General features: G+C 44.4%; 1 protein-coding gene across 1 annotated transcript in view; it reads right to left on the bottom strand.

Moving 5' to 3' along the window:
- Positions 1-18,978, bottom strand: part of DZIP1L (DAZ interacting zinc finger protein 1 like) — a 32,021-nt gene extending 13,043 nt beyond the window's left edge. Inside the window, exons 1-10 of the mRNA XM_063133232.1 lie at positions 18,973-18,978; positions 18,068-18,646; positions 17,227-17,311; positions 14,326-14,438; positions 13,431-13,592; positions 12,084-12,221; positions 10,676-10,738; positions 7,376-7,516; positions 6,557-6,587; positions 1,367-1,417 (exon numbers count right to left, since the gene is read on the bottom strand). Of these exons, the coding sequence (XP_062989302.1) occupies positions 1,367-1,417; positions 6,557-6,587; positions 7,376-7,516; positions 10,676-10,738; positions 12,084-12,221; positions 13,431-13,592; positions 14,326-14,438; positions 17,227-17,311; positions 18,068-18,646; positions 18,973-18,978 (1,369 nt within the window). The remainder of the gene's footprint in view (positions 1-1,366; positions 1,418-6,556; positions 6,588-7,375; positions 7,517-10,675; positions 10,739-12,083; positions 12,222-13,430; positions 13,593-14,325; positions 14,439-17,226; positions 17,312-18,067; positions 18,647-18,972) is intronic.
- Positions 18,979-25,484: the final 6,506 nt, after the last annotated feature.

Here is a 25,484-nt window from a genome sequence, read left to right as displayed (position 1 = left end):
GCAGGGCTAGGAAACACTTTTGGGTCATAGATCCACCTTGACTTCAGACAACCGAACAACCAGGAATGTGAAATATTTTCTTAGCAGTGCCAACACCATCAAAACCAGAGGGACTCTTCACAAAACTGCCTATAAAATCATATTTTACTTCATGTGCCATCATAAATAAGATCATAAATGACTTTGCTGTTCTTCTTTATTTCAAAAAAATAAGCTAAGAAAAAAGTTGGCCTAATGCCTGCCTGCATGCCAGGGTTGTTGGAGAGAATCCAATATAATTGATAGTTATTAGGGGTGTGCACGGACCCCCCACTCTGCTTCACTTTCAGATCTGCCATTTTCGGATCGGGCCGCTCCGCCCCGCCCCCACTCCGCCTGTGCCCACTCCGCTCCGCTCGGAGCTCCGGATCCGGATCGGAGCTCTGTTCCCCCCCCCATAGGGGGGGTTACCGGTCCCTGCTGCCATCGCCGCCCATGCGGCGACGGCGGCAGAGCCCGGTAAGGGACCAAGGGGGAGGGGGACCTTAACTGCCTCCGTCTGCGGTCCATCGCCGTCTTCAATTGAGCCCGCGGTTCCACCAGGAAGTCTGGGCCGCAAGCGGCCCAGACTTCCTGCTGGAACCACGGGCTCAATTGAAGACGCTGACGGACCGCGGACGGAGGCAGGTAAGGGAGAGGAGCGCGGGGGGACAGCAGCAGGGCCCGGTAAACCCCACTTACCTTTCCAGCGTAGCTCCGGATCGAGGCGAAGGATCCGCCTTCAACTCGATCCTCTTTGCCACGCTCCGCCGGCCCCCCAATCCTCTTCGCCTCCGCCTTAAGGGCAGGCGAAGCCCCCCGCTCCGCTCCTGCTTCTACGGTCCGATTAGAAGCGGAGCACATCCCTAATAGTTATAATCATTAACATAGTCCTGAACAGGTATTGCCAAGGCTAGAACCAAGTAGCCATCAATTTCTGCACTGCTGTCCAGTGTAATTAGCCCCTGGGGCTACAGGACAGAGTGTTTGGGAGGGGCCGTAGCTCAGTAGCAGAGTACATGCATTGCATAGAAGGCCCCTAGTTCGATCCCCAGCATATCTAGGTAGGGCTGGAAGAAATCCTGCCTGATCCCCTGGAGAGCTACTGCCAGTGAATGTTGACAATACGGGGCTGGATGGACCAATGGAAGTAGAAAGCAGTTCCTGGTGTTCCTATATTTCCTGGAGGATGAGATGTTCCCAGGCTCCAGAGTAAATAGATCCTGTTAAAATGGAAGGCCTGGAAGACCTCTAAAAGTTTCTCAGTCAGGCTGGAACTTTGTCTGGGCAACAACAGATCTAAAATAAATCCAAAACAACAAGAGTAGCTGAACTTGGTGAAGGATACCTTCTTCAGTGGACTCTTCTGGACTTTCTGCCTTAGGGACTTCCTGGATTTCTGGAAATTAAAAGCAAAAACACACACCATAGTCATATTCCAGTTGGTGGAACTCACAAGTTTTACGCAGTGTCATGGAATCAATGCCATGTGTCTCTAAATCCTCCTTTCTGCATGGCTTTCCATTCATTTTTAAACCTGGTAAAAGTGTATTTAAAAGTGTCCCCATGCCCTATGGCACTTAGGCCTATAACCATGCAACTGCAACTGAAACAATTATTTGTTCTTTCTCCATTTATTTCTGCCTTCACTTCTTTCCTCTTCCTCTTTTATTTCCCCTATAAAATTTTACATTGGCAGCTCATTAGATCAGATAGGTGTCTGCTAGGAATGGTGCAAGTGTTTGCTTGGGTCTACAAGGGCAATGGATGCCCCTCGCCTGGCCCTCATGAATCCAAGTGGACACACCTGGTGCAAGGACAGACCCACACTCAGGTGTGGGTCCTCCCTGGCTTGTGGGTTCGCATCCTTTTCTCCCACTACATTACTGGCAGCCACCATTAATGCAGCTGGGGGAAATATCCCCAGCCCTGGGGAAATTGCACATCCCCCTGCTCCAGTGGGGGTTTAAAAGCCCCAGTAATGCAAGTGTTAAATGCAAGCCTTTAAGGATCCCATTGGTGGGTGTGTGGTGGGTGGGGTGGGGTTAGGGTTAGGGTTAGAAATGTGTGATTTCCCCAAGGCTGGGGAAATTGCACATTTCCCCCCTCTGTTAATGGCCTCTGGAAAGTGTGTATTTCCCCTGCTGCATTAATGGCAGCCACCATTAACACAGCTGGCTAAAGGGCTGAAGCCAGGGTGGGCAGCTGCTGAGTGCTTGTGGGTGTTGCGAGCGCTTGGCAGGGGCTGGTTCAGGGGGGTGGGCTGCAGTGGCGGCAGGGCAAGCACTCATGGGGTGAGCACTCCCCGAGCTCACCCACCACTTGTGCCCACCCACCACTTGTGCCCACTTGTACTCCATAAAAGTGGTATAATAATAATAATAATAATAATAATAATAATAATAATAATAATAATAGATGATGACAGTAAATGTGTGTACTGACGACCAGATTTATTTCAAGTTAAAAATTTGCCAAACTCATGATCAAATCCAAAGCTGAATTTGGAAATCTGAAACTTTGTGCCTGCCATTGACTACCATTGGAAATCAACAAAAGACTTTTAAGCTTTTTGCTGTTTGATAGAATCGGATGAAATTTGCAGGAATGGTAGCTCATTCTGAGGGGACAAAAACAACCACATTCCAGACAAATAGATGCAGCATGTGTATGTATGTTTGCTAGGTACATTTAATTATTATTATTTTAAAAAGTAAAGTGCCACAATATCTTTTTCATTTCATGGCAGAATGAAATGACCGTTGTAAGCCTAGTTGCCCCTCCTGAGGGGATCAAACCTGCCATATTTCAGATGAATATGTGTGGAAGGGGTTGTGCAAGAGCAGCCTTTACAGTTTCTGTCCCCCACACCTTGCCCCCAAAGGACATGTTTATCTCCCATCTCCTTTGTGGGCAATTGCTATGAAAATGCCATACTCCATAGAATTGGTCCTAGCTAAGAAACCTACAACATTTTGGAAGGGCAAGTGCAACTTTTTTTTGTGGAAAGAGAGTCTTCAAAGTTTTGGGGTGAGAAGTGGTTCATGAAAATGGCATACTCAAAGAGGTGTCCCTAGGTAGGAAAGATGAAAGGATAAGTGCAGGGGCTATGGAGTTCTTATTTTCAGAACAACAGATACAGAAGTTAGGGAGTTCTGATGAATGAAAAACAATCTTAAGCTTCTTTCTTTCTTTCTTTCTTTCTTTCTTTCTTTCTTTCTTTCTTTCTTTCTTGTTTGTTTGCTGTTCAATTAACACCAACACCACAAAAAGTACAATAGAGCACAGGGGTGGATGTTGGAAGTGGAGACAGACTCCACCAAGGCTCTTTTAATGTTCCTGTTCCTGGAAACAAGCAAAGATCAGTGGACACTGAAACAGTTCAGCAATATATTACAGTCATGTGAAAAAAGAAAGTACACCCTCTTGGAATTGTATGATTTTACATATCAGGACATAATAACAACCATCTGTTCCTTCGCAGGTCTAAAAATTAGGTAAATACAACCTCAGATGTAGAACAACACATGACATATTACACCATGTCATGATTTATTTAACAGAAATAAAGCCAAAATGGAGAAGCCATGTGTGAAAAAGTAAGTACACCCTTACTGCTTCTATAGGAATTAAGATGCTAAGTAGCAGACAAGTGCTGCTAATCAAATGCCCGTGATTAATTGATCATCAGCAAGTATGACCACCTCTATAAAAGCCAAAGTTTTTTCAGTTTGCTGGTCTGGAGCATTCAGGTGTGTGTTAACACAATGCCAAGGAGGAAAGACATCAGCAATGATCTTAGAGAAGCAATTGCTGCTGCCCATCAATCTGGGAAGGGTTATAAGGCCATTTCCAAACAATTTAAAGTCCATCATTCTACAGTGAGAAAGATGATTCAAAAGTGGAAAACATTCAAGACAGTTGCCAATCTTCCCAGGAGAGGACGTCCCAGCAAAATCACCCCAAGGTCAGACCGTGCAATGCTCAGAGAAATTGCAAAACTCCCAAGAGTTACATCTCAGACTCTACAGGCCTCAGTGAGCATGTTAAATGTTAAAGTTCATGACAGTACAATTAGAAAAAGACTGAACAAGTATGGTTTGTTTGGAAGGGTTGCCAGGAGAAAGCCTCTACTCTCTAAAAAGAACGTGGCAGAATAGCTTAGGTTTGCAAAGTTGCATCTGAACAAACCACAAGACTTCTGGAACAATGTCCTTTGGACAGACGAGACCAAAGTGGAGAAGTATGGCCATAATGCACAACGCCACATTTGGTGAAAACCAAACACAGCACATCAGCACAAACACCCCATACCAACTGTTAAGCATGGTGGTGGAGGGATGATGGTTTGGGTTTGTTTTGCAGCCACAGGATCTGGGAACCTTGCAGTCATTGAGTCGACCTCTGTATACCAAAGTATTCTAGAGTCAAATGTGAGGCTGTCTGTCCGACAGCTAAAGCTTGGCCGAAATTGGGTCATGCAACAGGGCAATGATCCCAAGCACACCAGTAAATTTACAACAGAATGGCTGAAAAAGAAAAGAATCAAGGTGTTGCAATGGCCCAGTCAAAGTCCAGACTTCAACCCGATTGAAATGCTGTGGCGGGACCTCAAGAGAGCTGTGCATAAACAAATACCCTCAAACCTCAATGAACTGAAGCAACGTTGTAAAGAAGAATGGGCCAAAATTCCTCCACAACGATGTGAGAGACTGATAAAGTCATACAGAAAATGATTACTTCTTCAAGTTATTGCTGCTAAAGGTGGTTCTACAAGCTATTGAATCATAAGGTGTACTTACTTTTTCACATATGGCTTCTCCACTTTGGCTTTATTTCTGTTAAATAAATCATGACACGGTGTAATATGTCATGTGTTGTTGTTCATCTGAGGTTGTATGTACCTAATTTTTAGACCTGCTAAGGAACAGATGATTGTTATTATGTCCTGATATGTAAAATCATACAATTCCAAGAGGGTGTACTTTCTTTTTCACACAACTGTATATCAATGTCTCTGCCCCAAAGCAGTGGGATGGGACAGCCCTGGTAAAACCAGCCACTGTGATTAGAAGCTAGAGCTGTCAAGCCACCAAACTACACCGCCTCTCCCATCCTGGTATTTTCCTTATATGGAGAGCTTGGGAAGAAATGTATCAATTTTTGCAGAAGTAAGTCTAGGGATGGGCAAATCCCCTGATGTCCACTTTGGGGCAGGCACTGCGGAATGTACTGGATTTCCCTAGAGCCCTGGTGCATCTGCTAGATTTTGTGGGGCGTCTTATTTGTGTATGTTTCGACATTGCAGGCTGTAAAGTTCCTACTTCTATGTAATTTGCAGCTGTAAAGTGCTTACTTCTACATAAATTGTGGCTGTAAAGCACTTTACAGCTACAATTTACATAGAACTAAGTACTTTAAGGCCACAAATGCCTTTAAATACACAAATTATGCCCATAATTTTTTCATAATAGATACGCCATTAGCGTATCTTGCCTTTCTTAAAGCTGGAAGACTGCCCTGCATGAAATCTGGAGAACACGTGGGTATGTTTTTCTGATTTTACTGGACACGGCAGTAAATTTCTCCAGCATCCCTAGTCTGGGTCTCTGTATCCTTCTGAATCCGACCAGCTCACAAAGCTTTGGAGGATTTCTATTTAAGATTTGGTCTGCTTTGGAGGAGTCATGCTTTGATTCAGACTTCTCACAAATATTTCCAAATCAGCCTGATTCAGTTCAAGATTCAGCCCAATCTGAAGCATGCCCCTAATGATTATAACTGCACTGCTGCTGGTTCTTAGACAAGCACCCCAACCTTGGGAAGGGGGCTCAAAACCACTTTGTGCTCAAAAGTGGCATATGTAACATCAGTAACAACTCTATTACAATTCAAGGATTAATTTGACTGCACATTGTGCTAGTCAATGACAGTGTATTGGACTCTGCCAATAACAGAGAAGAAGGAAGAAGTTGCTCTTTTTCTAGAAATAAAAATAATAAAATGTATTGTCTACTAAATCCCTAGAGACAATTAAAGATTTCTGTCCTCTTAGCAGCATAATAAAAAGATTGACTGTAGAAACTCACCCTTACAGATATGATCTAAGGAAATTTCTCCTTTTAAATCATCCGGAAGCCTGCAACTTTAGAGCTGCTATTAATCATTAATCCTTCACACATAGTTTGTATGAGGGCTGCATGAAACCTTAGTCTCCAGAAAGCAATCTGTAGTTGTCACTATCTATAACAGCAAATAACTATGGGGGTCAATTGGGGCTTCGCTTGCTTCCAGGTCTCAGTTTCAATTTAAATTCCATGGATGCTGAGATCAGGGGTGAAATGTTCAAAATGACCTTAAAACAAGGGCTTGATAATTAACTCCACTGTGTGCTTTTGAATCACCAGATAGGGCTATTACAGGATTTCCTTTGTCGCCTGCCTAAAGTTGCCTCTGTATTATACAGTTTGTCAAAAGAGAGAAAAAAGAGTCTAGTGTTAACTTTAGAAATGCATTCGTCTTCGGTATTGGCCATTACCTCTGGCTTTGCTGGAAGACAGGAGCTTAATCTGCAAGGCAAAATAAGTTTTTAGAAGAACAGTTCTTATTCACATCAGGGATGTTGAACCTCTTTCAACTTGAGGGCCCCATTCCATTCTGGAGAAGCTCTCAGGGGCTGCGTTCCAGTGGAGGGTGGGGCTGAAGGTAAAAGGGGGTGGGACCAAAATACCAGCATATTTTAGCTTAAAACTCTTACTGCCAGTCATTCAGCCTTAAGAGCGGCATTTCAGCCTTTTAGAATGGGCAAAGAACTGCAACAAAGCCAGGAAATCACCCAAAGTTTGGTGGGCAGGGGAAAGGGGCTGGGGCCAGGGGAACCTAGGGGGCTGGATTTGGCCCCTTAGCCTGAGGTTCTGCACCTCTGACTTACAAGGCCTAGTAGCTGCTTACTTTCTATGAGTGACCACATAATCAGGAATAATGTGAAACAACTAAAGGAGTAGCTCCAAAAAGGTTCCAAACACGTTGCATACTTTATGCTGGGAAGTGGTACCTTGCTGGACTAAATCCTATGGCAGTGTGAAATGTTCTCTCCATCAAAGCAACTTGATTACCAGAATCACAGTTTTCAACATGGATATTTTATATCAGGGGAACATTCAAACATGCAGTTTGCCATGTATATTCTCAAATGGTTAGAGTGCAGCAAGAGCTACAGCATGTTGATTCAGCTTATTGCACTGTTTGCTTCTTAGAGCAGAATCAGCCTCCCAAATTCCCACTAAATTTGAGCCACAAGAGGGAAATAGAGAGCTTCCACGGGACAGTAGCCAGGGAATAAGCATATTCAACTTACTGTTTTCTCCTGAGATTGGATGATCTTGGCTTGTTCTCTGAGTTGTGCAGTCAGCGACGCCATTTGCTGTTTGCTGTGCTCAGCCATTTTCCACTGGTCAGAAGACAAGGAGGCCCTTAGCCTCTCATTCTCACCCTTCAGCTAGGAGAAGGATAGCACATTATTGAGAGATTTGGCCACGATGAACATTCTGTCTGAATAGAAGAAGACTGTCTTTCTTGGCAGGGATGCTGGAGAAATTTGAGGTGGACTTTTTATTTATTTATTTATTTATTTATTTTATTTATTCATTATATTTTTATACCGCCCAATAGCCAAAGCTCTCTTCAGACTAAAATGAGTTTGAATTTCTAAGAATCCAACTTGCAGAATCTGCTGCGGACCAGCCTTCCCAGGACATACAGAATCGGTGGATTTCTGGATTGATTTTTTAACTTTCCAAAAATTTATGAAAATTAATTCACAAGAAAATATGCAAGTTTCTGCTGAGACATATGTCATTCTGGAAAATATACACAGGGAAAAGTTGAAAGGAATGTTAGACAATACACTAAATATTACATACTACAAATTATGTCAATTGTCGCAAACTTTCTTAGACAATTTTTTGCATATTTTTCCACATAAATGAATTTTTTTTTAATCCGTCTGTGAACTGATGCCAGAACAAACGACACTGCACAATTCATGAAACACACGTGAGACGGATTTCACAAAATCCACACATCTCTATGTCTTAGTAGAGCAGAGTGCTCCGAATGCAGCCACATCAGTCTCCAGTTAAATGGGACTATATCGGAGTTTGATTCTGCAGTGAGATCTTGCCATTTCAAATGTACACATAACATAGTTATAAGTTTTTCTTGATCTGTTTCTCTTTTAGGATTCTAACTAAACCACTAGCAGAGGATTATAGGAATGCATTGCATCCTTGTGTTTTGTAGATTGCTGTGGACAGAATTGTCTTTCTTTTCTTTTCTCTGTCTTTGAACATGGGCTGCACAAACTGGTTGTGTTTGTTCTGCATATAGCCACTTAGGGCGTTGCTAGACGGGGCTGTACATACCATAGTCGTGTCGACAGATCCAGATGACGTTCACCAGGATCCGTGGTCATCCTGTGGTGAAGCCTTTGTTTTCCTGTGTTTTTTAAAGTGAGTTTAAGTGCGCCTTTTCTTGCCGGCGTGCGCTAATTTGGATTCGGGAGGCGGAGGTGTGGGAGGACGTGAGGTCAGTACGCTTTCCGGCATGGTCAGCACTGGTCAGGAAAAGGTGTGCTAAGGGGAGTGGTCAGTGCCTTCAGCCAAGCCGCCTCCGCCATTTGCGCCCAGTCCGCAGCTGTGGCAGCAGTGTAGCGCGGCAGCTTTTTTTTAATTCCAACAGTTACGGTTTGCGCACGAACGGAGGACTGGAAAAGTGGCTGGTGAGCTGCTGGGGGGGTCTGGGGGATGGGGGGGGGTGTTTGCAGCTCGGTACCTCTGTGTGGGTCACTTTTCGGGAAGGTGGGCATCCAACAGTAATGGGAAGTTGGTGACTCCTCACGGTGGGCAGCCACAGGGACCGTCTAATGCCGGTGCTTTACGCTGCGCGGAAGATGTAAAGGCCAGCGGGCACTGAGGGGGATGGTAGAGCCATGAAGGGCTGTGTGCCTATTGGTGTGGGTACGCGGCAGCTGGCTGGAAGCGGGCAACAAGCAAGGGTGGGCGGCTATCTTCCAGCGGCCACGCGGTGGCAGGTCAAGGAAGCATCAGCCCAGGGGGGGCATCTGCCCTGGAGGCCCTTTAAACTGCCTCAATACACTCCCCTGTCCTTCCGACTGCATTTGCTGGGGGGGGGGAGTGACGGGGGCAGGCTGCTGACGCCGGTTTCGCACCTCCGGTGGTGCGGAAACTGACGAGCCCCCTTCTCTCTGCTTGGCCCCTGTATAGGTATCAGGCATGGGGCCGAAAGGGAGGAGAACGACTTGGCGGCACCAGGAGATTCTAGATCTGCTGGACATTTGGGGAGAACAGAGGATTCAAGAGCAGCTGAGGGCTAGCCACCGCAACTTTGTCTTCCAAGAAGTGGCACGGGAGATGGCCAAGAGAGGCCATGACCGAACCGCAAAAGAGTGTCGCACTAAATCCAAGGGCATGCGGACAGACTACCGGTGTGTGAGGAACCATAATGAGAGGTCAGGCAGCAATGCCACCACGTGCCCCTACTACGATAAATTACGTGCCATTCTCCGTGGGGATACCTCGGTGCACCCCAAACGCGTAGCAGGCAGTCTGACAATTACTCGGACACAGTCCAAACACGTAACTCCCCAAGCCACTCAGCCACCACCCTCTCTTCCTGTGGGCTCCCAGGACATGTTTGAGGACGCAAACGAAACCAGCTCGCTCACCAGGGATGTGGAAGAAGACACATCAGCTGGTGAGTGTGCTTGTCTGCCTCCCCCACCCCACCCCTACACGTCCCAACCAACTATGGCAATGGGAGTGCAGAGGCACCCCACAGGCTTGCTGGCAGGAGGTGGGGGCAGAAGCACAGCATCCCATGGGTCACAGTACACCTGCCATGACCCCCATCAGGAAGTGACAGCATCAATGTTGCCATTCAACAACGCCACTCGCTGGCCGCGCCCCCTGTGGGCCATTCTCCAATGCCAACTGGCTCCCCTGTGCCCAGCCTGAGGGGGGTGGCATGCAGCAGCAGCAGCACCACTTTAGCCGCTGCTGCCAGCAGTGCTGGCAGCTGCGCTGGCGATCTACGCCGATTGCGGTCTTTCGCACTTGCGCAAATCATGCAGCGGGCGAAACCCCCCCCCACAGAAATCAGCCGGTGTGGCTGCGCAACCCGTGCTCGAGGCGCCAGCAGCACAACTGGAGCAAACTCCCTCAACCAGCCCTCTCCAATACCGTGATAATCCACAGAATGAGTGGTCCATCAGGCGTCACACCTGAACGGGAAAATCAGGTTTCATCGCTCCTCAACCACGGAACACCTGGTAGGTCTAGCAAAGCCCTTAGTAATATACCAATGTGACTGCATACACACTCCACTGATGTAAGGTCAATACGTGTGTGTGTGTGGGGGACCTCCCTGATGAGCAATCAGCATGAATGTATACACAGAGCCTGTGCATATAGAGCACAAAGGATCTGTTCCTACATAATGCTCGACACAGGTAGAGGGAGGGTGAAGCCTGCAGTCACAGTCCTCATCCTCCAGTATTTCCATTAGCTCTACACCATTGTCAAGTTTGTAATCCTAATGGGATAGAAAGCTGTGAAAAAATATTCTTCAGTTTACGTACCCCTTCCTTCTCCATCTGGTACTCTTTCTGAAGTTCACTCAGTTTCCACTTCCACTCTGTTTTCTGCCAAATAAAAAAAAACAACCCTTTGCCTTATTCACACTTACTTTGGCAGTCTTTAGCATTATTTATTTTTATTTATTTATTTATTAAATTTTTATACTGCCCAATAGCCAAAGCTCTCTGGGAGGTTCACAAAAATTAAAACCATAATAAAACAACCAACAGGTTAAAAGCACAAATACAAAATACAGTATAAAAAGCACAACCAGGATAAAACCACACAGCAAAATTGATATAAGATTAAAATACAGAGTTAGAACAGTAAAATTTAAATTTAAGTTAAAATTAAGTGTTAAAATACTGAGAGAATAAAAATGTCTTCAGTTGGCGACGAAAACAGTACAGTGTAGGCGCCAGGCGGACCTCTCTGGGGAGCTCATTCCACCGGGGTGCCACAGCGGAGAAAGCCCTCCTTCTAGTAGCCACCTGCCTCACTTCCTTTGGCAGGGGCTCACGGAGAAGGGCCCCTGTAGATGATCTTAAGGTCCAGGCAGGTACATATAGGAGGAGGTGTTCCTTCAAATAACCTGGCCCTAAACCGTTTAGGGCTTTAAATGTCAATAACAGCACTTTTTAGTTCTATAAATGTATTCAGTAGTTACTCGGAACTCTAGGGGCAGTATCCAATGGTACTCCTACACAGAGTAGATCCATTGAAGTGAACGGGCCTAGTCCGAGTAGGACTACCATTAGATTCTGCCCCAGTTGTGTATTTTTCCTATCTTCACATTCTCTGCTAAACCCGATTTAATGTGCTGAGCTATCTTAAAAGAAGAACAAAGGATATCATTCAAGCTAGCATGCCTTTCTGTGCCATTGATCTCCTGAGAACCCAGTGAGGAATGCTGGCAGCCCACTTAGTGCAGAATACCCTCTTCCAGAAGGGTAATGAACAAAGCTGCTGCTTAGCTGACAAATTATACAAATGCGAAGTTCTGCTGGGCTAGTCAACAGAAGCACCAATAGAAGCATCTTTACATTGCAATATATATGTACTCAGAAGTAAGTCTCCTTGAGATCAATGGGGTTTAATCCTGGATAAATAGGTATGGATTGAGCCCTTAATCACTTGTTGATCAGAAACTATTACTGCCCCAAGACAGGGGACATTAGCCAAAGGGACTTGACATTGGTTCAGCTAACAGTTTTGCTATATCCCATAATAATTATACAGCTTAGTTTTCATGGTTTGGTGCCAGTGGACTACAGAGTATAATAGACCACAAAAATAATACTAATGTTAAGTTTTTTTCTTCCTACCTATCATTCTATCTAGGAAGAGAAGATACTCTACAGAACTCAGAGTGCTTACAGTGCTTATACTATTCCATCTAGGCTATCCCACCTGTTGTTCAATTTTTGCCTTCATCCCCTGTAGCTCTCTCTGAGCCTTATTCCATTGCCGCTTGTTGACTGAATCATCATCCTGCAATGTCCCCAGATTGGAGACCACAACATTCTTGACTTGTAGTTCCTGAAGTTTCTGGAGAAAGAGTAAGACATTCATGTAAAAGTGTCACAGTCAAAGAGCATTCTGCAGCAGTCAGAAAAAAAGAAGGCACCACTAAGGTACTTTAGGTTTGCATGACTATTACATGCAAGCCAGGTGTCCTCTTAGGGTGACTATATGGAAAGGAGGACAGGGCTCCTGTATCTTTAACAGTTGTAGAGAAAAGGGAATTTCAGTAGGTATCCTTTGTATGCATGCAGCACCTGGTGAAATCCCCTCTTCATCACAGCAGTTAAAGCTGCAGGAGCCCTGCCCTCTTGATCAACTACAATATTTTTATTTAGTATATTTTTATCCTGTTCTTCCTCCAAGGAGCTCAGTGCAGTGCACATTTTGGATAAATTGTATTACCTGTGAGATAGGTTTGGCTAAGATGCCACACCTGGCCCAAGTAAACCTAATAAGCTTCATGGGTTGAGCAGGGATTTTGAACCCAGATTTCCCAAGCCCTAGTCAAGCACTCTGTCCAGTACACCACACTGGCTCTCAGATTAGCAGAGTCAACAAGCATGGCACAGTCCAAATGACTAATTTTAGGGAATAAGCTTTGTGCCAAATTGCACATTACTTTGTACTTCCACTTTTGAAATTCAGGTTTTCAACCAGCCAGCTCTCTTTCCAGATACTCCATTCCAACCCCCACCCACCCATTTTTCACTTCTTCCATCAGTCAGTCAGCATTCTGTGTCCACTGAGCATGTTTAGCCCTTCGGGGGGGGGGGGATTTGCAAGCTTTTTTTTCTCCTAAAGATTTTTCTGACTTCTGCAAACCTTTGGACCCCCACTGCCCCAGCCTGCTCATACCTCCCTCTTGTGCACAGATTGTGTTGTTTAAACTGAAAACACCAATAGCGCCTATGATCATGGAAACTGCAGAGTGTGGGCAGCTACTGTCTGTACAAACCCTTGCAATCATTTATGACCAAGAATGCACAGACCTTCATGGGAAGCAGGCCCTTGTTTTATAAATTCTCCACCCCATCACTTTTAGATCTCAACAACTTTCACTCAGGTTATCCTTCTTTGCCATAAGGGAATTAATTACTCCTTAAAGGAAAATGCCTGTTGCTTACATCTATGCTTTTATAGTAATCCGACACATTAAAAGTAGCATACCAATTTACTGAAGGTAGAAAACGCATTGAATGATCAGAAAAAGAATAAGCCATGCATTTCCTTTACCCCTTCCAATACAGAATTCTTGCTTGAAATATCCTTTAATTCAGTGAGAAACAGGTGCCTGAGGTCTTCCATTTCCTTTTGAAACTTTGTCCTCTCCTCTTCCTTCCATCTCTCAAATGTTTTCCTTTCCTCCTCATCTCTTTGGCGAATATTCTTTGCTTCCTGTCAGGAAAATAACAATTCCAAGCATGATGTAAACGGGTTAGAAATACCCCACCATGACCCCAAAGCAGTGATTTATCCAGGATAATTTGGAGCTGTTTTTAGAACTTTCAGCTCAACAGTCATTGCAGCTGAACTGGAGATATTTGGAGGGAAAGCGGGGATGAAGACTCTGGCACGGAGTTTGTCTAGTTGGTTCAGCATGGCATCAAACCATGGATTGAGGCAAGGGAAGAACTGAGTGGCAACCATCTGCAAAGACGGCTTGCCCTAGCAAAGATATTTGCAGCACCATCCTATGGATGTCTATTCAGACACAAGTTCTGTTGGGTTGAAAGGCACTTAATCCCAGGATAGTATGTATAGCAGAGGTGGGCAACCAGATGTCCTCTAGATGCTGAGATGCAAAAGCCCCTGTTCCATTTTTAACTTTTTTGCATAATGCATGAGTTGTTACCACTTTGGTTACATATGGATCATTAAAATTCATCAAGGCTAGAAGTGTTTGGACATTTGAGTTTCTCCTAACTGTTACAGCAGTACATCAATGGAACCAATTACCTAGGGAGGCCGTGGGCTCTTCCACATTAGAGGCATTCAAGAGGCAGCTGGACAACCATCTGTCAGGGATGTTTTAAGATGGATTCATGCATTGAGTAGGGGGTTGGCCTTGGCCTTATAGGCCCCTTCCAGCTCAACTGTTCTATGATTCTATGTTCTTCTGAGTCCATACCTGAACCCTGTACTGACTGTCGTTCTCCAGTTGTGCATGGGTCTCCTTCAGCTTGACCTTCAGTTCTTCAATCTCACTTTCCATTTGCTCCACCTGTTTCTTCTTCTCCTTCTCTACAAAGTTGATTCAGAAAGAGGCGTTACGGCCCCCGCTGCAAACATTTAAACTGCGTGAAGAAGTCGACACAGTAATGTGCCAACAGAAATGTTATTTTTCAAACAGCTTCGGCTTTTCTTCCCAAACAAAAAAATTATCCACAGCTTCAATTCTAAAATTAAACGGTTGGAAAAACAATGTAATTATGCTGTGTTATTGCATGTGATTATGTTGATGATAATGATGATGATTATGCCATCAATCTGCATGGCACTTTACAAAGTGCAAGAGGATGGGTCAAGTACAAGAGGATGGGTACAAGAGCGTGCAATCTAAATTTTGTCATAGTAGAAGAAGAGGAAAATGGAGACAAGCATAAACAATCCAAACTTTTCTTTTTGAATTTTAAAACGTCTTAATTTGAAGACTGGGCAGTGAAATCCTATGCTTACCAAAGGAGCATCCTGATGTCAGAGCACTCCTTATATCCAGTGCTGTGCTGGTGGAAGCCCGGCAGAGCAAAAGGAGCTATGGAGATGACCTTCACCTCTCGGTCCTACTTTCTGTTACTTTTCTCACTGGATTTACTTTTGTCCACATCTAATAGACTCACAGGGTGGCAGTGAGGACGGGACCTGGGAGGCTTCAGGGTGTTGCAGATCCTCAGTGCCTGCCCCACCCCCTTCCCCCTCATTTGCATCCTCCACTGAAGTTGGAGGTCTGGCCTCAGGTGAGGAAGCTTCCATGGTGCTTTCTGTGACAGCTGCAATGAGTGGGGAGATCTCCATTTGGATTTTCTCTTCCAAGGTCATACGAGGTCTACCAGTTCAGAGAGGAAACTTCAAAATATCCTACGGTCCCTGGGATACTTTTCCAGTGACCATAGGATTGCTCCCTAGGAATACCCTTCTGAAATTGGGGCACTTTCTGTTAAGCAATTGAATAATTCACGTTTGTGAAATTGCGTGTGTGGCCTAGGTGTCTCAGATGCTGCTTCTACAAAATTTCTGATGTAGTCAGCAAGAGCATTAGATGTTTATTATGCCTCGGAATCAATTTGAACGTGAGCAAATGCAGAAAACTGATATAGATCAAAATTATTGATACTAGTCCCTTTATTTGTAGAAAATGGTCAAACAAAATGTTTTTATTTCATTTAAATGATATTTCCTTATAAAAATGGAATGCTCCAGCCTTGAATTAAGGGTCAGAAAATGTCTGCAAGAGTAATGTGGACCTAGGTGCAAAGAAACACTGAAGAATAAGATACAGGCCTTAGCTAGACCGGGATTTATCACGGAGCGAACCCCGGGATTGTCCCTGTGTGTCCACATGAGCACAGGGGATCCTGGGATCAGGGAGGAATGATCCCTCCCTTGCCCCGGGATAAAGCCCTCCCTTTTGGGCCCACTTTTTCCATAGTCCTGGGCTGAGCCCGAGACCGTGGAACATGTGGCCCGTTGCTGCGGTTTGACCTGGCTCCGAGTGATTGCTCGCGCGGAGCCGGGAGCTGCACCCATTGGGTTTGAGGTGGGGGGAGTCGGAAAAGTACTTTAAAAAAACAAACAAACAAAAAAACCTTACCTTCGGTGCATGAGCGTTCGTGTGCTCCGTCCTCTTTAAAAATAAAAAAGGTATGCAAGGCACCTCTTTTCTTGAGGTCGTCGTGCCTCACGTGTAAATGGAGGAGGGATGTCACGTTAAACACAACACGAGATCTTCCCTCCTCCATCCTGGATTAAACGGCAGGTCTAGCTAAGGCCACAGTTTCCAATATTAAGAGGCCTCTGTTAATCTTCCTACCCAAAATTTTCTTCCTGCACATATACAGACTAGGTTCAGGTGGGAATGACTCTGCATTTAGTCCTGGATGAGGGTGGGATGCGCACTATGCTCTGAGGAAGGCAAAGCTATCTGTGGGTACTTAAGCCCATGCCTTCCCTGGCTGGCCCTCTTTACAGTGATGTCAGCACCTACCCACTCTCCTTTGTGTCACCGTGTGGGATTAAGTGATCATGAATGGACCAAGTAGGAACGTTTTGCCTTTCCATCAGATTGGTCAAGAGGGTTGGGTTTTTCCACCTACTCTACACTTCTTGTAGAGGAGGGACGGGGAGAAATGGATTTAGTGCTTGGTAGCAATATAAATGGGGAGTTAATCAGTCACAACACTCTGGGGCACTATGAGGGTGATGGAGGCTTACAAAGACTTGTAAGGGCTGAAAGATCTAGGAGGCAGGAACAGGAACACCTTTGCAGCTAACCTGTGCTGGCTCATACACCTAGAGTTCTGGGGCTCAGGGGGTAGTGACTCAGGAAGTTCTCCCTCTACACCTGAAGAGATGTGGATGGATGGGGAAGAGGTAGATGAGTGCCTCAACTCAGGGTCAGGTCAAGCTCATTTTAATTTAAGGCAGATTGCATGGCATCACCTGAATTAAGTCAGTTTCTTGCAGTTTTAGAATTTGCTGCAGATCCTTTGTTATGCTGAAGTTCAAATAAAATTGGGCCACCAGTTTGTCTCAATGCAATGTGTGTCATCTCTTTTTTCCAGTTTTACGAGAAAACAAACCTCTAATTCAGAAGCAGTCAATCTGGTGCCGCCCAGATGTTTTGAGCTATAATTCTCATAATACATCACCATTGTTGGCTGGGGTGATGGGAGTTGCATTCCTAAATATCTGCAGGGCACCATGTTGTCTACCCCTGTTTGAGGTGTCCTGGGAATTAAAGGCTTAATGGGTGATCCTTTCCAGATCCCCTCACCCTGGAACCCCTTTCTATTAGACAACTCCTGGTGCTCACCAGCTGCAGTGGCCTCAGGGTGTCTTCGCTGCATGTGGGCTTGAAGGAAGGAGTAGTTCATGAAGGTCTTGTCACAGAGCTGGCACTAGGAAAAAAGGCAGATTGAAGGATGAAGAGTCACACTCTGAAAGGTAAAGCCTGGTAACCAAGGATGGGAGAACCCCATCCTCCACTGTCATAGCTTCTCACCCAAGCCCATCCATCTTTCATGAAATCATAGGATAGGTGGGGATCAAAATGGCTACCTAGTCCAATGCCAGTCCTAATACAGAATCATCCCACCCCGCCCACATGGTTATAATAACCATGCATCCTAGGCTGCTTGGGAACGCCTGAACCTACAGTGGTAGCCTTTGTTTCATCTTTGCTTCTGCTACATAGATGAGACTGAAGAAAAGCAAAGATTATTCACCATTTCCTGTGAACTGCATGTGCTCTAACCATCCCCATTTATGTCAAGTATAGTCCTTGTTTTCTCATTGTCCCAATTTTGAAGATGCCTTTAAAAATGTCTTAGTTTGTATAGGCACAAACAAGAGTGCTCCAGCTCCATTTCCATGCTAATAACTGCCTATGTAAACAGGAAATGTTGATGTGTGACCCCACCTCTATCCCCCAACCTCTAACCATTTTGCAGTCCCCACCACCACATTCTAAAAGGTGAAATGCCTCTTCTAAGGCTCAGTGAATGACAATAAGAGCTTTAAATTAAAATAGGGCGGGATTTGGGATATTTGGGTCCAACCCTTTTACCTTCAGCCACCATCCACCAAGAGTTTCTCCAAAGTGGAATTCAAGCCTCAGGCTGAAAGAGGTTCAACAGCCTGGACACATTGCTCACCTTGTGGTAGTTATTGGCCCCAGCTTGCAAGAGCAACTGCTGGCTGGCAATCATCTTTTTCCGCCTCCGGCACTCTTCCTTAACACACTTCAACTCTTCCGCTTGCTTATCCAAGTCACGCTTGAGCTGCTTGAGGTCTTCTAAGGCCCCTTGGTGCTGCTCCTCCTGCAGCGCCAGGCTCATGCTCAAGCACTCCTGGGAGTGCAGCAGGTATTCGATGATCAGCTGGGCCATCTTAAGGACCTTTAAGAGAACAGGGTCCACCGGCTGCTGACAGTAGGGGCACTTCTCTGCATCCAGGTTGCAAAAGGTGACACCATTGATACTTTCCTGGAGAGTAGCGAGATCCAGCTCGCGTGCCACCCGCTCCACGTCGATGGCACTGAACCGTCTCCAGTCGATGGTATCTCGCCGCGGTTGGAATTTGAAGGCTGGAATCACACCAGGACTGGCTAGCATGTTGCCAAACTGATTGCCACTGCTTTGGAAGTTCACGGGAAATGTGGACCCTGGTAGACCTGTCCAGCAATGTCGGGATGCAGGTTGTGGTAATGGGTAGTAGATATTAGAAACGAATGGCTAATAAACAAAAATGGGGACAGAGGGATCAGAGCTGAAAGAAAGTGATACAGTAGCTGAACGCCTGCAATAGTGCAGCTAAGTAATTTTAGACATTCAACTTGATGGCCTTATGGTGGGTCCCTAGATGGCCATGTGTTTTGCTTCAGTTGTGAAGCACCCAACTCACATTTCTCCCCCCCCCTCCAGCCACCATTCCATGCTTCACAACTGGTTCTAAATTCCTGTTATGTAGAACAACAACATTTGCCAACACTGATTTTAAAAACAACAACATCCCTGATCATGTGCAGTTTTGCATTTTGAACTCACTTAAATCATAGTACCGTCATGACTTCAGGAATAAAATATAGTTTGCTTTTGCTTCTCTGGTCACCTGTCACACTGTGGGTGGTCATTCTCCACCCCTGCCCTGGTTTGTAGGGCCTTGAGTTTTGGCTCCAAGGCCTTGCTGTACAACTGAATACCTCCAACAGTGCATTTGCTTATTTGAAGGTTTAGCTGTATTAGTGGAGATTGGTGGTTCTGATTTCAGTGGGGCTGTAAATCCATTCTGGGTTTCAGTCAGAACCAGTCAAAATCCTAGAGGAGCTATCCAAGGTGTGGATAGCTTGTTTAGAGTTCTGATTGGTTCTGACTGAAACCTGGAGTGGATTCACTGCCTCACTGATACTGGAGCCATCAGCCTCCACTGCAAATTGTTTACACTGCATTCTGCAAAATTGTTTTCCTTTTGATAGTTTTTCCATTACAATATCAATCCTTGAGTACATTACTATTTTTATGTCAGTTTATCGGATAGTTAAACAAACACTGATTCAAAACCCTACTAAAAATTCAAGGAACAAACTGAATAGAAAGATTAAATATGTAAACAAATGGAAATGACTACTTTTATAGCTAAAAGGATTGACTTGTTGACTATCCAGATTTAACATTAGTCTCAAAATCTGTATTAATAGTACAGATGGATGTTTCCAGCTACCACATAAAAACAAACAGGCTTGTACTATTCACAAAGTTATATACAAATCTCAATCTCTCTCTCTCTCTCTCTCTCTCTCTCTCTCTCTCTCTCTCTCTCTCTCTCTCACACACACACACACACACACACACACACATATATATATATATATATATATATATATATAATTATTTGTGTTGTATGTGTATATTCCTACCGACAGATGGAAAGCATGACAGCCTCTGAGCTCTTAGCACTGAAAAATAAATTCATTCGTATAGAGAAATAAATCCGCTACATATATATTTACAGGCTTGATTTTGAAAATATTAGCCACACGGAAACACAGCTATATTGACCATTTAGGCATAGATATACATCAAGACTGAGAAATGTGCCAAGAATACTTGGAAGAGAACGTTGTTGTTGTTGTTGTTTTAAAAAAACACCCCCAAAGGAAATCAGGAGGTGACAAATCTGTTAAATTCTACATGGTGATTGTTGGTTTATGAACCCTGGCTCTTTTGGGAACAACAAACAAGGATGTCAGGTTTCGATGCGATGAGAATGTATTGCTTTCTGGTTAGTTTTATTCACTCATGTGAAGTGGGGAGCAAATAAGCTGCATGTATTAGCATTCTGCTCTTTCACAGAAAGCAAGAAATCCTGGCTTATGTTTAATGTGTGAACATAGCCAGTGTTATGTTAATATGTGGGAGAAACACAATTTAACACTTGTAACATTTTTAGGGTACGAAGAATGCAATAAAGGCTCCTTGATTTCAGCATTAGTTCCAAATGTTGTGTTTTCTCCACTCAACGTTGTGTAATAAAAATGGAGACGTTTTCATTACTTTACTATATTATAGTGTCATTTCAGAAAGTCAGTTTGTTGTTTCACAGATATAATTAGCCAGGGATATAGCTAGATGCTACAATACCTGAATAAAAACCCTTTAGCTATAGTTTCATGAAACTTGTGTTACTGCTCAATAATGTTTGATATGGTGTTATAGGAAAAAGATCCATAACATCTAAGATAATTTAAAATAAATCTTCTTCTTCTTCTTCTTCTTCTTCTTCTTCTTCTTCTTCTTCTTCTTCTTTCCTGCACTTTCCCATTACTGGGACTCAAGGTGGCTTTACAAATTAGAACATGTACAGTTAAAAATGTACATCTGATATTGTGCTATATATATATATATATATATATATATATGCTTTTAAATATTTTATTACCACTGTTACAACAAAGTCACTTACAGCACAATCCTATGCATGTCTACTCAGAAACAAGTTCCCCTGAGTTCAATGGAACTTTGTTCCCTGTAAGTGTGTATTGGATTGCAGCCATAAAATGCAATTCTATACATATTTACCCAGAGGAAATTTCCACTATGCTCAATGACACTTACTTCCAGGTTAATATTTATAGGATAGCAGACTTGGGTTTTTTTTTAGGGGGGGATGTTTGTAAAATGATACATACCATGTTTTCAGTGTAGAACGGCTGTTCTGATCTATCTGAACCCCGTGCTTATTCACAACAGTCAGTTGTGTTGAGCAACAGAGTGTTACTAGGTGTGTCTTGTGTGATTGTAACAGGACTCCGAAGTTCTGCCTGCAGTAGCACAAATATACCATAGCTAAGCAGGATACTCCAAGTAGTTAAATATTCATTCTCTACTTTGCGTGCCTTTGTTTGAGGCTCCAGTATGAGCAAACAGTGATCAAAAGAGGCAACCGAGTGATAATATTTTGGGGTACATTGCGGAAAAGCTGGACGCTCAGCCACATTATTCTAATTAAAGCACCATTCAGGTTTGGAGTCACAAATGAAATGGTGCAAAGTGTGCAAACAACATTTAGTGACAGCAAAAAAGAAGTTCCTAGAACAAACCAGAAAGGCTTGAACATCACAGTTCTAGCATCTGAACTGCTGGGTATCAAATCATATAAGCTTTTCCCCATCTGTTTGCTTGTGTTGACTGTTATGCCTTCACAGTAGTGGTCATCTTTATTAGGTATTTATTATATGTCATACAGTCTCAACACTAACTTTGGACTGTTACTGCAGTACAATGCATGGCACTTAAAAATCATCATCAAGTAAAAGTGCAAAAATGATCTTGTCCAGATCTACACCAAGCAGGATATAACACTATGAAAGTGGTTTGAAAACAGTATATGGAATGTGTCATGGGCCCCAGGGGCATGTCTACACCATGCCTATATCCTGGGGTCATCCCTTGATCATCCCTGTGCATCCAAATGGATCCTGGGGGGAACCTGGGGCAACCCGGGACTTTTCCTGGGATAATGGGAACAGCGGATTACCCGATTTTTCCACGGTCCTGGGACCACCCTGAGGAGTGTGGGCTGTGTGGCCACTGTTCTTGGGTCATCCCTTCCTCCTCACGAGTAATGGGGCTCTTAAAATGGGTATGGAGCTGAGCAGGGGCAGTCCGTGCCCATCAGGGGTAGGGAGCGACTGGAACCAACTCAGTAGCATCTCCTTTATCTCTATACAATATTTATTCTGAATATTGTGCAAACTTTTATTTGCACACTTTTGCACTTAGTCTGTGTCTTTACCCAATGTGCCCGTTAAATTAATTTTAAGTAGCAAAATGTTTGCCATTATAACAAGCAAGGTGAATTGCAAAGTGAGGGAAAGAGTGGACCTTTTGATTAGCAGGGACAATGATGGCGTCACCATCCTCCTCCCCAGTTTCTCAGTTCTCCCTGAATTTAGCTGTAATCCTGCACACAGTAGCTGGGGGCGAGGGTGTGAAATGGATTTTCCTATCAATGATATAATGTTGTGAGCTATCCTTATTGCAATGCAAAGACTTTTAGGCTGGGGTGGTCTTGAGTGTGTAATTAAGACCTACTGGCTTTACAAAGGACCCACAAAAGACCTGTGTAATTCATGTACACACACACGGATCAATGGAGCTGCCTGCATTTTCGGACTCTGCTTGGGGTGTGTGGCTACAGGGGGACTGCTATGATGAGCAACTGCACTTCAAAATTTACCACTACACCACTGGGGAGGGGACAGTGCGGCTCTCTGAATTCCACACCCAGAGACACATGACCTGGCCTACTGCTTCAGGATCCCTTGGGCAGGCCATCCAGTTTCACAGGTGGAGAGCAAATAGTTACGAAGTCAAGCAAATGAGAGACAACAGTTCTGGATATAGTTCTGTGGCTTCTATTGCAAGCCATCCAAACTACTGACCACCACTACATCTGAGCCAATCACTTGGGAAATTCCTGTTCATGTAGCTCTTAACATAAAGGGCCAGAAAACCCTTCCCCAAACCATGAGGCACTCCCACTGTAAAACATCTCTGGTACTTATTCCTTATCACTCTCAGTCATCGTAACAGATAACGGCCTTATAAACAACCCTCCATTGACAGGCAGCTGCTCTACCTCTGCTCATCTGCAAACATTAGGAAGCACCAGTGCCTCTGAAGAGGAGCATATAACAGAGCCATCCAGGCCCTGCTGTTTTTCTGAGCCAAACTTAGAGAAAAAAATGAACTTCCCCTAGAGCCAGAATTTGGCAAGGAAGTCATCACCCTGCAGTTTCAAACTGCATAAGCAGCAAAGCCAACATCACTGTTTATTTTATTTTGGCCACCTCCTTTATAACCGGAGTGTATCTCCCCCCACACCTGCCCCCGTGCCTTTACTTCTTTTACCAGCATATAAACTCCCTTCTTACCATAAACAAAAATGTGCCCCATGGCTTCAGATACTCTGGGTATAAATAAATGCCCAGCAAATCTGGTTTTTAAGACATTGTGCTGCATTGAGCCGGGTTGGCTTGGTGGCTATTCGGTTCGCTGGTTATTTCCTAACTTTAGAGCTTGGATGTTCCTCTGGAGGGTTGTACTAAACAATGTGCAGCAGGCAGCTGCTAATGCTTAACTGAGCAGTGGAAATATGCGAGAGGCTGGGAGAGAAGGCAAGATCTGGCTTGAAGGAAGCACAGGCTGAAGTCCCTCCTCCACCTCCCTCCCCAACTCTTTTAGTATTCACAAAGCAAACTTTCAGTTTTATATACCAAACAAAGCAAATCCTTACCTCTCCTCAGAATGCATGGTTTATGGAGTGGTGCTGAGAATGTGTGTGAGGAAGAGAGAGGGGGAGGGAGAGAGAAAGACGGGGGGGGGGGGAAACCAAGTAGCATGGATTTTAGGCAGAACTCCCTGAGCTGGAATCCTCCTTCTCCCCTCCCACCCAGGAAATTCAACACCATCCGGCAAAAGATCCCAGCGCTGGTTCTCTATGGCGACAAATCACCTTCTCAGCCTGAATTCGCAATGTCAGGATGAATCATGAAAGCAATCTGGAGGCTCCCTGCTGAAAGAGCTTCTCCCTTGGGGGATGGAAACAGCTGTTCAGTTGTCCCCAAAGCCAAGCTGTTGCTGTAGTAACTTATAAAAACACCGTACCTGATTGCCCTCTGCCTGCTTGTTTAGGTTTACTCTAGTAATGTGATTGGCTTTGACCCGACCATAATGGAAAAAAGGGAGGATCCGGCAATTACAGTGTATTAAAGCATTGGTGCTCAGGGGTCTATTAAAGCTCTGTATGTTTGATAACAAAACTCCCTTCTCCATAGCCATAATTGTGCCCTAACAGGCAGCTGCAGAGAGGAAGCAGAGCTGACCGTTGCAGTTGCTTTCTGCATATGTGCCTCAGTGGTATTTTATCCTTCATGGGTGATCTCGGGTAACAGCAGAGGCTCTCTAGATGTTTTGGCCCACAACTCCAATCAGCCCTAGTCAGTACAGCTAATGGTGAGGAAAATGGGAGTTGTAGTCCAAAACATCTGGAGGGCCACAAAATTGCTCACCCCTGCATTACAGTGACAATGATATAGTATAGACATTACGCAAATGGCTTGTTCAGATAACACACTAAGCCATGGTTAGGCCACTAACTTTTTTTTTTGCAGTCAATGGTTAGTGAGTGTGTTTAAACTGTGGTTATGTGGCCACCATGTTTAGAAATGGTTCACACAGCACACAAAGACCTAATCTACACCAAGCAGGATATTGCACTATGAAAGTGGTATACAAAAGGCAGGAGCCACACCAAGCAGGATATAGCACTATGAAAGCTGTGTGAAAGCGGTATGTAGTATGTGTCAATGGGCCCCAACAGTTGTCAGTGCAATACTGCTATAAACCAGTAGTGTGGCTCCTGCCTTTTATATACCATTTCCATAATGCAATATCATGCTTGGTGTAGATTAGGCCTAGGTTATGGTTTACATGATACACTAAGCCATAATGTTTAGCTCAAAATGCTTGACCACTGTGTCTTAGCGTGTCATCTGAATAGGGTCAATATAGAGGGATTAGCTAACTCTGCTGCTGTTCCGTGTTCCCAGCTTCTCCTCCCCTCCCCTCGTCGCCCAACATCAAACCTCACCCATGTGTATTCCAGGTTTGAACAGGTGGTGGGGTAGTGGTGGTGGAACACATAAGCACTCTACAGCATTTCATAAAAACAGGCACACACACACACAAAACAACTAGCAGAGAAATCCTATGTATGTTTTCTCTGAAGAGTTCAGTGATATTTACTTCCAGATAAGTATGTATAGGATTGTAGCCTTCAGCTGGCCAAATGATATTGCAGTGACGGGAGGAAGTAGGAAGTTGAATTGCTTTTTGCAGATTTTTTTAAAAAATTGCTTAATCGAGTGCCCCAAAGACAGAGCTGCACAGAATGGAACTGTGCAATTACTGATGAACAAGGAAGAGGGAACAAGTTCAGGAAAAAAGTAGTTAAGGGCCCATTTCTGTACTGCCAGTAAACAGGAAAGTTCTAATTGCAGAATGATTTATT

The sequence above is a fragment of the Elgaria multicarinata genome, chromosome 8 (assembly GCF_023053635.1).
Source record: "Elgaria multicarinata webbii isolate HBS135686 ecotype San Diego chromosome 8, rElgMul1.1.pri, whole genome shotgun sequence".
NCBI lineage: Eukaryota > Metazoa > Chordata > Lepidosauria > Squamata > Anguidae > Elgaria > Elgaria multicarinata.
The sequence above is the reverse complement of the archived record's forward strand: the minus strand, read 5'-3'. Positions and strand labels throughout refer to the sequence as shown.